This window comes from Dermacentor andersoni, chromosome 3 (genome assembly GCF_023375885.2).
Source record: "Dermacentor andersoni chromosome 3, qqDerAnde1_hic_scaffold, whole genome shotgun sequence".
Classification (NCBI taxonomy): Eukaryota; Metazoa; Arthropoda; class Arachnida; order Ixodida; family Ixodidae; genus Dermacentor; species Dermacentor andersoni.
The window spans coordinates 204,110,791-204,126,027 of NC_092816.1; the positions used below are offsets into that span (position 1 = coordinate 204,110,791).

A 15,237-nucleotide genomic window follows, 5' to 3' on the forward strand; every position below is an offset into this window, starting at 1 on the left:
AGTCTGCTGCACCTTTAACAAATTCGTTGTCACTGGTTCTGCGTGCACATGTGTCGGGCCTCGCTTTCCGGATGGGCCTGCGGGACCCATTGTTAGACCCCTCAGAGAGGCTTCCTTAGACTTCACTACACTGTCTTGGTACATTTGCCGCTTGGTATGGCCAGCATTTACCCAAGTTTTGTCCAGGTAAATGATAGTCCTGCGCAAAAATGGGACAAGCATATATATCTGTAGCCCACATAAAGTTGCTTGCATTGCTTTGAAAACTTTGCTGAACGTTTCTCAAAAGACAAAAACGAGGAGCCGATGCACTTCCGAGCAAATGGGAGACACCCTTTTCTTTGTGTCAGCTATCCGAACGGTGCGAAACCTGACAACAACTATAAGACAGATATTGAAAGCAGCAGGCTTTGAATGTTGATACTTTAAATCTGCATCAACTTTGTCTATTAACTATGGTTGTGCAAATACCGAATATTATGTCAAATCAAATATCGCAAATTTTTCTCAAAATTTAATGCTTACAAATTTTAGGCAAGAAATTGACTGAAAGAATTGAAATGATGTGCATACTTGCAATATTCGACTATATCGCACGAGCTTTGACTGCATGGCATATACTACTGCCTTATAATGTGGGAAGCAGTGAGATCGGCTACTCATTGTATGCGGTTTGTATGCAATTTTAATATAACAAAATTTCACTGCCGCTGTAAAGGAATGCCGATACAATAAATGAAAACTTCTGTGGGCACAGATGGTCAAATGATTGAATTACAAGCGGCTGCTTGCAAACGCACCTCTCAAATCGTGCACCACACAACAAGAGCGACCGCTGAAGTGGAGCCGCATCATGTCCAAGTGCAATAAGATCCTATCGCGCCCCATGCACTGTGTGCTTTAGATGTGACTGTAAGTGTGCGAGGGTGAGACAAGAAAGATGGCAGCTTCATGAATCATCAAAATTAATTATTTTCTCAATAAAACTGGCTTTTTCTGATTGCTCGATAATTCGAATAATTCTGCGGCCCCTTTCTGTGTAATAAAAATTGATTGGCGATGTACTTATTTGCATAAAAGGTGGAATTTCAATACTATGATATTTTGCTATAACAAAGCAAATTGCCGATTTTACTCATTTCGGTATATCGAGGTTTAACTGTATTTGAAGTGAATCATCCAAGCATGACCAGTTTGAGACATGCAAAAAGCTGGCACTGTTACTTTCAGCATCGTAATAAATTCCAGACTATTTCACTTCTAAAACCAATTGATCTGCGGAATAGTGCAAGGGTGTTATTCTCAGGCAATCACTTTTCATTTTCACACCGGTCACGTCAGCGTATTAGGTGACGGCGTTTCTGGTGCTGTGTCAAGCATGTTGTTGCACTGTGCCAACAGCGTTGTCAGTAGTATACTTTGAAGAGTACATTGCCCATTCTCGCAGAATTTCACTAAAGTGAAACTGCAGTGAAATCCCCAGGTTTTACTACGGATTAGCGCACTGCCGGCGAAGTCCCCATAGAAGCAACGCATTAAAAACCCCGGTTATCCGACGCAATTTTACGCCTGACCCGCATTATACGACGACCCTTGCGAAGTGCGGGGCGGAACGGCAGACGAAAGAAAACTGCCACGGGTCTCTTTCCTCGCTCCGTCTCTCCGCATGCAGAGCGCTTGACACCGCTCGACCAGTTTTCTCAGGCGCAGCTTTCTTCCCTGCCTCGTCTCATAGTTTGTTTCTCTCTCCCCCACCAGCAGCTGCCCGCGACGCTTGCTGTGATGAAATAGCGCCTTTTCTTCTCCACAATTACTTTCTCCCTCTCTTCCCGGTGGCATTGCCTCTCATCGCGTTGGCGAAGTGTTTCTCTTCTTCCAGTTTTCCAGCAGCAGATCGCCGACAAGGTAGCTTGGAGAGGCCTAGGTTTATCGCACGTGTTCTTCGTCATAATCTTAGCGATCAGCGTTCTGCGGAGGTTTTGAGTTGTGTGGAGCAACGCGATGCACGATGTCCCGAAAGCGGACAGTTCTGTCGGATGGCGATAAGCTGAATATTATGGAGCAAGCAGAAAAGCAGCATGGAGCCACTAAAGCCAGCATTGCCCAAGACCTTAAGATACCCGAATCTTCACTTAAGACGATCCTGGCAAACAAAGCAGTGGTATTGCAGAATGCCAACATGTTTGGGCTTAAGTGGAGAGCGGCAAAAGAAGGACAGCATGAAAAGTTAGAAAAAGTTCTAAAGTGGCTGCATCAAGCACGAAGCTCTGCGATCAATGTCGACAGCGCCATTCTAAAAGAAAAGGCGGACCTCGGGGCATTGCGTCTGGGCATCAACAACTTTCAGGCATCGTACGGGTGGCTGGATCGCTTTAAAAAACAAAACAAAGTTGTGTACAGCCGCTCATGCGGAGAAAGCACTTCCGTGGACGTTTCGACGGAAGGGCATTTACGCCTCGCCATTGTGTAAGCATGAGTCAAACGTACTTATGGAGCTGCAGTCTCATTGAAGCGCTGTGGGCTCACATGCTGGCTTCTTCTTAGTTCACAGCAAGGTCACAAACTGATGTGTCACTGACAGCATCCAAAATAAAAAGGGGAAAGAAATACTTCGCCTCTGCTGTGCAAGGCCACAATGAAGCGGCACTAAGCAGTCGAGAAAGTGGATACAAGTAGTGATAGAATGTCTCGCTCAGCTACGAAGCTTGGCGACAGCACAATCGCTCGCTGTGATTGGGTCAAAAGCTAGTGCGACACTGCTCTGTTACCTTTTCTTTTCTATTTCCAAAGTTGAGATTTCAGAATATCTGGAGTCCAGTGCAAAAGCTTTTCGAGATAACGGGCGAAAAACACATAAGTTGACACTGCGTAGGGAAAACCTTTCAACTTAACTGATACTGCGAGATATCAGAGCTCGAGTAAAGGTTGGGCTGCATGAAGTGAAAAACTGGTTCTGGAAGCGGTGAACATCCGAGGCACGCTCACCAGACATCACGAGGAGTGATCTCATTCCAACTTCTTGCAGAGTGCAAAAAAAGAGTATAAATAATGTGAACACATCTATGAAACCTTTTTCGAATTATTTCCTGGCCCTCCTGGACAACACATAAATGAAATACCCTTTTTAATTTTTTTTTTACTTTACAAAAACAAAGCCATAGAGTCTGGCAATATTGACAGCTACACGGCGAGTGCGTGTCAGCATCTACCCGCTTTTTGCTCCATGTAGCCCAAGCCAGCGAACAATCGGCGTCGGGCCACCACATCTGTTTCTGTTGGGCAGAGGAGTAGGAATGAACTTTATTTGTAGTGGTGGGAACAGTGCAGTCCCTCAGTCCACGCCGGCAGGCCCCAGTCCTGGCCGGCCGCACCCAAGAGCACCCCGCCCAGCCCAGCCTCAAACCACCGCGCGCGCTCACAAGTCACTTTGTCCTCCACTTCTTCGACTGCTGGCTCCGATGCTGTGGTTCCCATAGTACAAATGAAGCGACAGTGGAATTGTCTGAAGTGGGTGGCTTCTCTAGTCCAGGACACCATGAGCCTGAGCCGATAGCTTGCGAAAGCTTGCTCCATGTAGCCCAGCCTTTAAGAGGAAGCTTTAGCTCAGGCCCAACTCCGATGCGGCCTATTCAAATACAAATGCTTTTTGGTGATAACCATTCGGCCGATTTTAATGAAATTTGTTGTATTTGAGAGAGAAAGTTAAATCCTAATGACTTTTGGTAGCATTATTTTGATTTAGGGGTTTAATTCTGTTACAAGAATTTTCAAAAGTTCAGAGGTTCAAGAAAATTAGAAGCACCAAGTTTACAAAAATAATAACTCTGTATCAAGAGCAGATATTGCAATTCTGTAAACGGCATCTATTAGGTCATTCAAAGGGGACAAATTTGATGTGACAATTTATATCTTACGTGAATTCGTTACTTTGTGTACAAGGGTTCTACAAAAGTTGTATTTCCATATTACTAAATTTTTTTAGAATCATGTGACATATCAATTTTGTCCGCTTTAAATGTACTATTACAAGCAATTCCCAGAATTGTGATATCATTAGTCATTGCTGAGGTACGCCGTGTAAACTTGGTAGTTTCGTTTTCAGAAAATGTGCAATTTTTGCCAATTTTTAATAAAATATTGACGATCTACATCAAAAATTCGAAACCAACAGTCACTAGATATTAAGTTTTTCTCTTGAATGCAACAAACCTTTTCAAATATGGTGCAGTGGTTGCCGAGAAAAACAAATTCTCTTTTTACATGTATTTAGGTAGGAGCACCCAAGCTAAAACTCCCTCTTAATGAGGGTTTACTGTATACCAAATATTTGAAAAGTGGAATAGTAGATGTTTGGTTTGGAAGTGAATTATTCAAATGTTTTCTATTTGATTCCTGCTTGTGTATTTGAGTATTCATGCATTCCCTAAATAAATAAATCTTGTGATGTTTCAGTGAGAAATGGGGGAACTCAAGCAGAGCTTCATGGTGTTTATTAATATAGTCGAAAATGCTGTTGTGTTGCTGGCAAATCTGGGCATACAAGTGCATAAGGGCTTTGGCAGGTTGAAGACGTTCTGTAATCCAGACTTTCAGCACTGTGAAAGGTGTCACTGTGACATCATGAATTTCGCAGTATCTTTTGCCTTTGGACCATGTCGGCTCGCCTCATTAAAACTTTGCAAAACTTGCCATATTGAATCTTTGGCACCTTTAGAAGACAAAAATACTCTATTTTTAACTGTGAATATTTAGCTAGGCCAGAGCAAATGCCATACAAATCCACGACTTCACAGAGTGCTGGAACTTCGAGGTGGCGTCACCGCTAGCCTTTTGTCTCGTGCCTGTTCTTGCTTACCAAGCCTCTGCTCATAGTAAGAGTGGAATTTTTGGCAATGCTGAAAGGTAATTTAATACAGTACTCTTTATTGTCCCTTGAAAGCTTGGGTGTTGTTTACCTCATTTGCCAGTGTTCAGAGTTTGCTGCTTTCTGTGTCTGCAGGACCTAGCCCCCTACCTGCCAGCAATCATACCAGGCTTGAAGCAGGCCCTCCTTGATCCTGTACCAGAGGTGAGTCTTGTTTTTCCCTTGAAAGCCACAGTTAACATGGCATACATGCTTCGTACACGACAAAGCATACCACGCCACATTGTATGCTTTATTATGTTTGTGTTGTACTGTCATGCTCGAAAACATGCCACATGTTCGTCCCGAACATGTCCTTTATTTCCGCGCTCCAACCATGCACACCACACGACCCCACTCCAAGTCCCCCCGTTTGCCCCTCTCCTCCCGCACACTCACTCATTCCCGCCGCTGTCTTCCCCGCACTCACGCCACCTCTTCTCTGCTCAGTCAACTACTGTTGCTCCCGCGCTTGGCCTCTGAGAAACGTGGCTTTTCATTGCGGGTCTTGCGCTCGCTTACCCCGGCCCATGCGCATCACAGTACACACTATGTTTCCTTTGCCTTGCCTCGATTGGCTCTCCCTCTCTTATACTTCTCAGTTTGAAAAGTGCCGTTATTTTTATCGCCCCTTTGTCCCTGCTCATGTGTGCCATTTGTTCTTTTACTGTGTACCAACTGGGCCAAGAATGAAGAGGAACAGTCGGAACAATGTATGGGCTTTTGTCAACCCCGTGGCGTGTTGCCTTCTCTGTGCATGAGCTTTGAATGGCATGCTTGTCTATGTGTTTCCAGGTGCGAAGCGTGTCTTCACGTGCCCTGGGCGCGATGATCAAGGGCATGGGTGAGACGTGCTTTGAGGACCTCATCCCCTGGCTCATGCAGACGCTCACCTCGGAGTCCTCGCCCGTTGACAGATCGGGAGCAGCCCAAGGTGTGTGCGGTCTGACATACTGCTACCTGCAGCTAGAGATGTGGCAGAAATCTAAGAATAGCTGTTATAAGTATAGTCATGGAAGACTTTCCGTAGCGATGAAGCGAGAGAGCTACAATTCCTGCACGTGTGTTTACCATGTCCAGTAGTCTGGTAGCATTTCAGTGCACTTTCAGCTTCTTAGAGCAGATACTCAGTGTATCTTCTGACCAGCAAAACCGGGAATTGTCAGGGATTTTGAATAGTCTAGGAATACTCAGGGAAAGCTGGGTGAGTTTGTGCTTCTATCAGGGAAAATTAGCCGTAATTTTATTGAAAGGGAACGAAAGTCACGGTAGTGCTGGCTCGAGTATCAGAGAGGAATCGTAACGAATCGTCTTTGAGGCCGTGTCATTGGCTGGAGGAGTTGCACAGTGAGCGACCGAATTTCCGGACGCCCAATAATTTGGACGGCTTCGCGGCACCACCTCATACCCCAGAGTCATATGTAAACACATCTGAAATTTCAGATGCAAGTACCCTTCGCCATCTGAATTTTTGTACTTTTTGCCGTGACCGCTGGTCCGAAACCACCACCACCACCGCCATTTTGATTATCTTGCCACCTCGAACTGGCACCCTCGCACGCATCTGCTGGCAGCTGTAGCCACCACCGTGGCCATGCTAGGTCTAGCAGTTTCGACGTTCACTATTAAGCTTCTTGCCGTTCGGTGCCATGTTTTTCATTGAAAGAATTCACCGCTTTCAGCAGTGGCACCGACTTTGCCTTTGTAGTCCTTGCAATTTACTTCGAAGCTTGGAAAGCACAGCGTGTTACATAATGCCAGTTTTTGAAAGTCAGCTTCGCTTCAGTACAGCAACGCGGCGAAGCTTACACAATGTATTGCTGTGAAGCATAAACAATGTATTGCGGAAGGGCGAATTGTCAAGGGACACGTCATGTATTCCTTAATTATACACATGTAGGCCTGCCATCTCCTGTCACAGTACAAAAATCGATATGCCTGATAAGTGTACTGGCAGGCCTTCAGAACTTTTTGCAGACGTTCCTGGGGCGATTAGGGGTCTTAAGAGTAGCAGAAGACATGCTTTCAGATGTTTTCGCGACCCCTAGGGAGTCCAAAAAATCGGACGTTGCATGTACAACTGACCAAGAGGATGCTTCAAGTGGTACGTGGGACGAATGTGCGATAATAGGAAGACAAGAGTTGAAAGGGCTGACACACTAAGGAATGAATAAGAAAGGAAGTGTGCTGCCGCTTCTATGAAGGAGCTTAAGCTCAAAAAAAAAAAGAAAAAAGTGTTGGCTGATGCTGAGATGCAGGTGTCGATTATCTAAACCAATATAAACTCTTAAAGCAGTGAAATGCAATACTGAGGCGTTTTGCGTAGGCTGAGAGTATGTCAAGACAGTTAAAGTTGACTTTCCAGCAGCTGAGAGAGAATCTCACTTATGGCAAAGTTCAGGCCTCATACAAATGCGCTTGCTATCATTTGACAGAAATAGCTCTTGTTCGAAAATGTTTGCTTTTGTATGCATCTCCATTTTATTCGAATTTGAGAATGTTCAACTCGATTTGCAATGGGCTTTACCATTTTTTTAGAAGGTATACTATTTGCTGTGCATTTTACTAACCCCTCCATTCTGTTTTCTTTTGAATAACATAAATACTACTCCTTAGTATTCAAACTGGATCAAGTCGTTTTCATTTTCTAGCATGCTCATTAGAGAGTGACAGCATCAACAAATTTCTGTGTCACTCAGGGAATTTGGAAAAACCCCAGGGAATTTGGAAATACCAACTTCGTAGCCGCCCTGATACTGAAAGTGTAGCTTCCACATGTGAAGGTCTCATATTATTACGATATCGAGTGATGCTCAAGAAACGAGCCGCCGCGAGAACGACGATGAAGTTGGTCGGTGCGCTTGGCACGAGCGAGTGTCGGCCTGGCTGCCTGGCTCCAGTGTAAATAGCCTGTAAATAGCCTCTTCTGTCTGTGTCTTTCCACACGCAACATTCTGGTGGAGGTCAGCGATCCCCGTCCTCACCATGGAACTCAGAAGTGGTCGGCACACCGAGCTTGTCACCATGCCTCCCGACGACGCGCCCACATCTGCAACGGCTTCGGCTTGTCCCACTGCTCCAATCGTCACGGTCGCCCCACATCGCGACCCAGGTGTGTTCTCTGGCCTGGAGGGCCAGGATGTTGAGGACTGGATCAAACTCTATGATCACGCAGTGCTAATAACAGGGGGGACCCAACGATTATGCTCGCCAATGTCATATTTTATCTCGGCGGCACCCCACGTGTGTGGCACCAAACGCATGACGACGAGATAACCAGTTGGGACAATTTCAAAGAGAAGCTACGGGTACTGCCCGGGCCACCCCAATGGGCACAAGGCTGCCACGAGAAAGGCTCTTGCGTCTCGTGTTCAGTCATCTACGGAGCCGTACGTTTCCTACATCCTCGACGTCTTAGCTCTATGCCGCAAAGCTGACGATGCTATGTCCGAAGCCGATAAAGTGTCACATATTCTAAAAGGCATCGCCGACGACGCTTTCAATTTGCTTGTTTTCGGCAACGTCTCGACTATCGACGCCATCATCAAAGAATGCCGTCGCCTTGAACAAGCTAAGAGCCGCCGTATCACACACCACATCACACGGCTACCCAACACTGCTGCTACGTCGACATGTGAGGGTCGACCACGTCAGACCACCACCTGTGACGACGTCACCCGTATTGTTCGCCGCGAACTCGAGACCACCTGTTCGCCAGCTTTCTCCACGATGCCTCCCGATCCTCCAGCAACCACCATTGCGATGATCCAGGCCGTCGACAGGAATTTGGGAACATGGGTCTGAACTCCGTGCGTTCCACGTCTCAACCCAGCGTTTCCCAGTTCTCTAGCGGCCCTCCTCGTCCTCGGCAGTCCTTTTCCGCCACATCTCGCCGCAACCGTCCGATTGGCGTACCCCTGATGACCGGCCGATCTGCTTCCACTGCTGTCGCATCAGCCACGTTGCTCGTCACTGCCGCAACCGATGGCCACCACCTCCTCGGACATAAACCGCCACCTATTCCCGCACCTTTGGACCTTCCGTTCCCTATACCACCCACCATGAATCCACTGCTGCTGATGCTCCTGCTCCGAACCTTCGGTACAGCAGCTTACCCTCACCTCGTTGCCATCAGTCTCGTTCGGCCCAACCCCGTCGCTTCTCTTCGCCGCCTATCGTCTCCCAGATCCAGCCGGAAAACTAGGCACTGCAGCTTCTGGAGGTGAAGCTGCGTTGTCGACCCTGCCCTCAAATCCTCTGCTCTTGTTACCCACAAACCGAAATCTTCTTGACGTTGACGGCTATCCTGTCACGGCACTCATTGATACAGGAGCACATCTTTCAATTATGAGTGTTGCCTTCCGACGACGACTGAACAAGCTCCTCACCCCAGCGTCGGCACGCGTCGTCCGCGTTGCGGATGGCGGTACTGTGCCTATCATCGGCATGTGTACGGCACGCATCAGCATCGCCGGCCGCCACACTCCTGTCCTCTTCACCGTAATTGCTCATTGCCTCATTCCCCCACGACCTCACTCTCGGCCTCGATTTTCTCTCCGCACATTCTGCTCTTATTGACTGCTCTTCCAGTACCCTTCGCCTTGAGTTGCCGATGCTCGCAGAACCTTCTGACGCACCCCACTGCCGCTTACATCCCATCGGCTTTCTTTGCCTGCAGCCAAAGTCAATAGCCTACATTGAACTGTTGTCTTTCCCAACAGTTCCTGATGGCGAGTACCTCGTCACTCCTCTGCCCAACATTCCAATAAGGTATGACGTTACAGTGCCTCACAGTATACTTAATATTACTGGGAACCGCACTCGCATGCCTGTCTGTAACTTTGGATTGGCAAAGCAAATTCTACCGCAAGGTATTTGCCTTGCCACCGTTGATTGTCTCGGCGACCAATACGTGGCAGCGTTATCGACCGATCATTCTCGCGAGCTTAGCAGGCCCCTCGCGCCAGCCTCGGGTGCCGATCCCAATATAAAGAAAATGGTTGCAACGGACCTGTCCTCGGCGCATGCTGAAGAGCTTTGCCAAGTATTATCGTCCTACCGAGATATTTTCGACATCGACGATAGCCCTTTAGGCCAGACGCTCGCGGTCAAGCATCGGATTCTTACTGGCGATGCTACGACGACCGTATCGAGTTTCTGCGTCGGAACGCCGAGTAATTCAAAACGAAGTCAACAAAATGCTTGATAAAAACATCATTGAGCCTTCATCGAGTCCCTGGGCGTCACCTGTGGTGTTGGTTAAGAAGGACGGCACGTGGCGCTTCTGTGTAGACTACCGTCATCTGAACAACATTACTAAGAAGGACATCTACCCGCTCCCACGTATAGACGACACCCTTGACTGCCTGCACGGTTCCAGCTATTTCTCGTCTATTGATCTTCGTTCGGGATACTGGCAGATTGCTGTTGACGATATGGACCGAGAAAAAACCGCGTTCATCACACCTGATGGCCTATAAGAATTTAAAGTAATGCTGTTTGGATTATGCAACGCCCCTGCCACCTTCGAGCGTATGGTGGACTCCTTGCTCCAAGGTTTCAAATGGTCCACATGCCTCTGCTACCTTGATGACATCATCGTCTTCTCACCAACGTTCGACACTCACCTTGAACGTCTCACAACTATACTTGATGTATTTCGAAAGGCGAAGCTGCAACTTAACTCGTCCAGATGTCGTTTTGGCCACCGGCAAATTACTCTTCTGGGCCATGTCGTTCACGCTTCCGGAGTACAGCCTGATCCCGACAAAACTCGCAGTTCAGAGAGTTTCCGGTTCCGAAGACATATGCAGACGTTCGAAGTTTTGTAGGGCTATGCTCGTACTTTCGTCGTTTCATTCAAGATTTTGCGACAATTGCTAGACCCCTCACTAATCTTTTGAAGAAAGGCATACAATGCTCGTGGGGTACTGCAGAAACCGCCGCCTTCTCTCGTCTCGTTACTCTTCTCTCCTCACCACCCATTCTCGCCCACTTCGACCCTGATGCCCCTACAGAATTGCGTACAGATGCCAGCGGTCAAGGCGTAGGTGCCGTCTTAGCGCAGCGTCAGCGTGGCCAAGATTGCATTATTGCTTATGCGAGCCGCCTCCTCACTCCATCGGAGCGCAACTACACATTCCATTACGGAACGAGAATGCCTTGCTGTAATCTGGGCGGTTGCGAAGTTCCATCCTTACCTTTACGGTCGCCCTTTTTTGGTAGTCACTGACCATCGTGCTCTCTGCTGGCTCTCTTCGCTAAAATATCTTACAGGTCGGCTTGGTCGATGTGCTTTGAGGCTACAAGAATTTTCATATTCCGTGGTGTGACCGCCTTCACTGTGTGTGACCGCATTCTGGCCGCCTTCACCAAGACGCTGACAGCTTGTCGCCTTACCCTGTTGATGACTCTGATTCCTCTAATATTGCCAGTGCTTCTTGCGTATTCTCTGTATCATAGCTGCTTCATTTCGCCGACGAGCAACGCCGTGACGCCTACATCAGAGCACTCTCCGGCCGATTCTACTCTACACCGTCGTAACCTTCATCCGGACGGTTCTGAGTTCCTACTTGTAATACCTAAACACCTCCGCTCCACCGTTATAGAAGAGCTCCACGACGCACCAACGGCAGGACATCTCAGCGTATCTCGAACCTATGACCGTGTACATTGCCGTTTTTTCTGGCCGGGTCTTGCCCGTTCCGTACGACGTTACGTCGCCGCTTGTGAAGTTTGCCAATGACGCAAGAAGCCTTCCCAGCCTCCCGCTGGTTACCTGCAGCCGCTCGACATTCCTGCTTAGCCCTTTCATCGTGTCGGCTTAGACCTTCTCGGCCCATTTCCAGAATCTACATCAGGGAACAAGTGGGTTGCAGTCGCGGTGGACTACGCGACCCGCTACGCCATAACCCGTGCTTTTCCGACCAGTTGCGTAAGTGATGTTGCGGACTTCCTCCTACATGATATTATTTTGATGCATGGTGCTCCGCGTCAATTGCTAACGGACCGTGGCCGTACGTTTTTGGCTAAAGTCATCGACGACATCATGCGTGCCTGCTCAATACGGCATAAATTTACCACCTCCTACCATCCCCAAACGAACGGCCTCACTGGGCGCTTGAACCGCACTTTTACAGACATGCTATCCAAGTACGTTTCCGACGACCACCGTAACTGGGACCTGCTCCACCTTACATTACCTTTGCATACAACTCTTCCTGTCTCGAAACTGCTGGCTTTTCCCCGTTTTACCTCTTGTATGGCCGCGGACCAACGCTACCACTGGACACTGTGCTTCCGTCCGCCACAGCTTCAACTAGCGATTATGCCCGTGATGCAATCGCCCATGCTGACCACGCTCGCCAACTTGTGCGCGCTCGCCTACAAGTGTTTCAAGACAAACAGAAGCAACGCTACGACCTCCATCACCTTGATGTCCATTTCGTGCCCGGCAACCTCGTGTTGCTTTGGTCACCTTCGCGTAAAGTTGGCCTATGTGAAAAACTCCTTTCTTGTTACACAGGTCCATATCGCGTGCTCCGCAAAGTGGCCGATGTCACCTATGAAATCGTTCTAGCCACGCCCACTACGTCCTTCGCTGTGACAACCAGTGACATTGTCCACGTCGCCCGACTCAAGCCCTACAACTGGCGCAAGCGAGTGTCGGCCTGGCTGCCTGGCTCTAGTGTAAATAGCCTGTGAATAGCCTCTTCTGTCTGTGTCTTTCCACACGCAACAATATTGTGCTGAACATGGCAGAAAAAAGCTGAAAACATAAGTCAGAGTGATGTGTTTTGTCTTATGTTAATGAGACAAGGTTGTTTCCCAGCTTAACCTAACGCTCATAAGACTTTGTAACTATATTTAGGAGTGCTGTTCCTCAGGCACACTGTGCCTCCATAGCTTACCCTCCAGTGCCACAGGAAGTTGCCCGAGTATAGCAGCCAACCATTGCACTTATGGGGTGTGCTTACTCTCATACACAGAAAAACAAAAATAAATGAAGTCAGTTAATGACCAAAAGTCCAGAATGACAAAGTCAAGCGGGAAGCCAACAATACAGAACTTTATTGGGTGCCTGCAGTCTTGTTAACCCCGGTAAAATTATAAAGTAACTGTTGTGTACCGATTCTGGCCGCTGAGTTCAGCGGATGACGTATCTTCGTCAGTCAACCCTGGTGTTGAAGAGCGCCATCTTCTGGCCCCAAGAATGTATATATTCCAGTGGTTATCAAGTTCCCCTGTTCAGTGTTTGTTTCGTGACGGCAAGAAAAGGTTATTGCCGATACGCCTTGTCGCGATGGTGCCTCGCGATATGACCCACGCAGCAACATAACAGTAACCTAGAGTTGTACTTGTGGCCTTAAATTTCGAGTCTGTCAATCAAGGCTTTACAGTATTGTTTTTAAGGCCTCTGTGATCCTATGATCAACAGCAGACAAACAAGGTAAGCTTTAAGCTGGAGCCGTTACCAAAGGCTCAGTGGCTGTGCTGCTGGGGAAGAGGTCAAAGGCTCGATGCCTCGCCATGGTCATTGCATCTTAGTGGGGTGGAAGGCAAAAACACTTGTCTACATTGATTTAGATGCACAAGAATCCAATCGCATTTTTAAAAATATGCGTAGCCTTCAATTACTGTGTGTCTCATAGCCACTGTGTTGCTTTGCGACATTAAATCTTGTGAATGAGTCAGAGCCTTTAATAGCTCGAGTGCATGCAATTTTATGCTCTTCTTTCGGTTTTGCATCTCATTATGGATGCAAAGACTCTTAGCAGCTGTCTGTCACTGGTCGCCACGGTAGCAGAGTGGCTGTGGTGTTGCACTGGTGAGCTCGAAGTTGCAGGTCCAACCCTGGCAACAGCAGCAGCATTCGAACGGAGCAAAATGCAAAAACACTCATGTACCGTGTCTTGGGTGCACATTAAGGAACCCCAGGGGGTCAAAATTATTCCAGCATGCCCTTGGGGTGTGCCTCATAATCAAGTTATGGTTTTAGCATGTGTAACCCCAATATTTAATTAATTAACCTAATTATAAATAATTATGTTTCACTGTTTTTCCTCTGGTTCCGTGGGAAAGGCCTAAGTGAAGTGCTCGGAGGCTTGGGAGTGGAGAAGCTCCAGACGCTGATGCCAGAGATCATCTCAACGGCAGAGCGGACAGACATTGCACCGCATGTCAAGGACGGCTATGTCATGATGTTCATATACCTGCCGGGTGTCTTCCAGAAGGAGTTCACCCCCTATATTTCCCAGATCATCAACCCAATTCTAAAGGTCAGTCTAGCTGTTTCATCCGTTCTTTACTACTGCATGGCTTATCATTATGTAGCATTCCACAAGTTGTGTAGGCTGATGCTTAGTACGTATGTGCGTTGCAGGCATTAGCAGATGAGAACGAGTATGTGCGGGAGACAGCACTACGGGCAGGCCAGCGCATGGTGAACATGTATGCAGAAACAGCAATGACCCTGCTGCTGCCCCAACTGGAGAAAGGGCTCTTTGATGACAACTGGCGCATCCGATACTCTTCAGTCCAGCTGCTCGGTGACCTCCTGTACAAGATCTCAGGTGAGCCGCACAGCTGGCTTGCCTTGTTTTAAGCATCTCCCTCTCTTTCTCTCTCTTTCTCTTTTTTCAAGACAACCATTCACTCATTTTGAATTATACAGTCGAACCTGACTATAGAATCCGTTTACATAGAATTAATCTGTATATCGAGCAATTTCTGAACACGGTATACTTATAATGAGTATATATAGCAGAAACTATGCTTACATCGAACAAAAATGGCATCAACTTCCTATATATCAAATGTCAAGCGGCGCAGAAGTTGGCTCCTGCAAAAAATGATCCTGGCCCGCCCGCAGCGCTTGCTCGGACAACCAATCAGAGGCTCTTGTGCCCTCGTCGTGCAAGGTGGTGGAAGTGCGAGTGGTCTCGCTGCTTTTCTGGTTCATTGTGTTTGCGCCTTGTGGGCCTTCTCCCGCAGTGCTGTTGTGATGGCTAACGCGAAGTGACAAAATTTGCTTTTCGCCGTGAAGCTCGAAATCGTGAATCAATTTGAACACTGTGAGAAGTCGGATGTCGCCACAGCATGTGAGATTCCGAGGAGCACTCTCAGCACGATCTTGAAAAAAGAATAGGGGGAAGATTAGGGCTAAAGCGGACAAACTCACGACCCGATGCCTGTGGCACCTGGTGCATATGCATGGTGACGTCGAGGCAGCTGTGTGCAAATGGTTCATTCACATTTGCTTCAGACGTGCCGGTTTCCATGTGCACGGTGGTAACTGAAAATTCTGATGAGTGCGATGACGTTGTTGCTGGTGG

At 47.7% G+C, this 15,237-nt stretch overlaps 1 protein-coding gene across 1 annotated transcript in view; it reads left to right on the forward strand.

Moving 5' to 3' along the window:
• Nucleotides 1-15,237, forward strand: part of l(3)80Fj (lethal (3) 80Fj) — a 378,408-nt gene that overhangs the window by 251,628 nt on the left and 111,543 nt on the right. Inside the window, exons 36-39 of the mRNA XM_050172680.3 lie at nucleotides 5,000-5,068; nucleotides 5,699-5,837; nucleotides 13,985-14,181; nucleotides 14,286-14,475. Coding sequence (XP_050028637.2) covers nucleotides 5,000-5,068; nucleotides 5,699-5,837; nucleotides 13,985-14,181; nucleotides 14,286-14,475 — 595 coding nt within the window. The remainder of the gene's footprint in view (nucleotides 1-4,999; nucleotides 5,069-5,698; nucleotides 5,838-13,984; nucleotides 14,182-14,285; nucleotides 14,476-15,237) is intronic.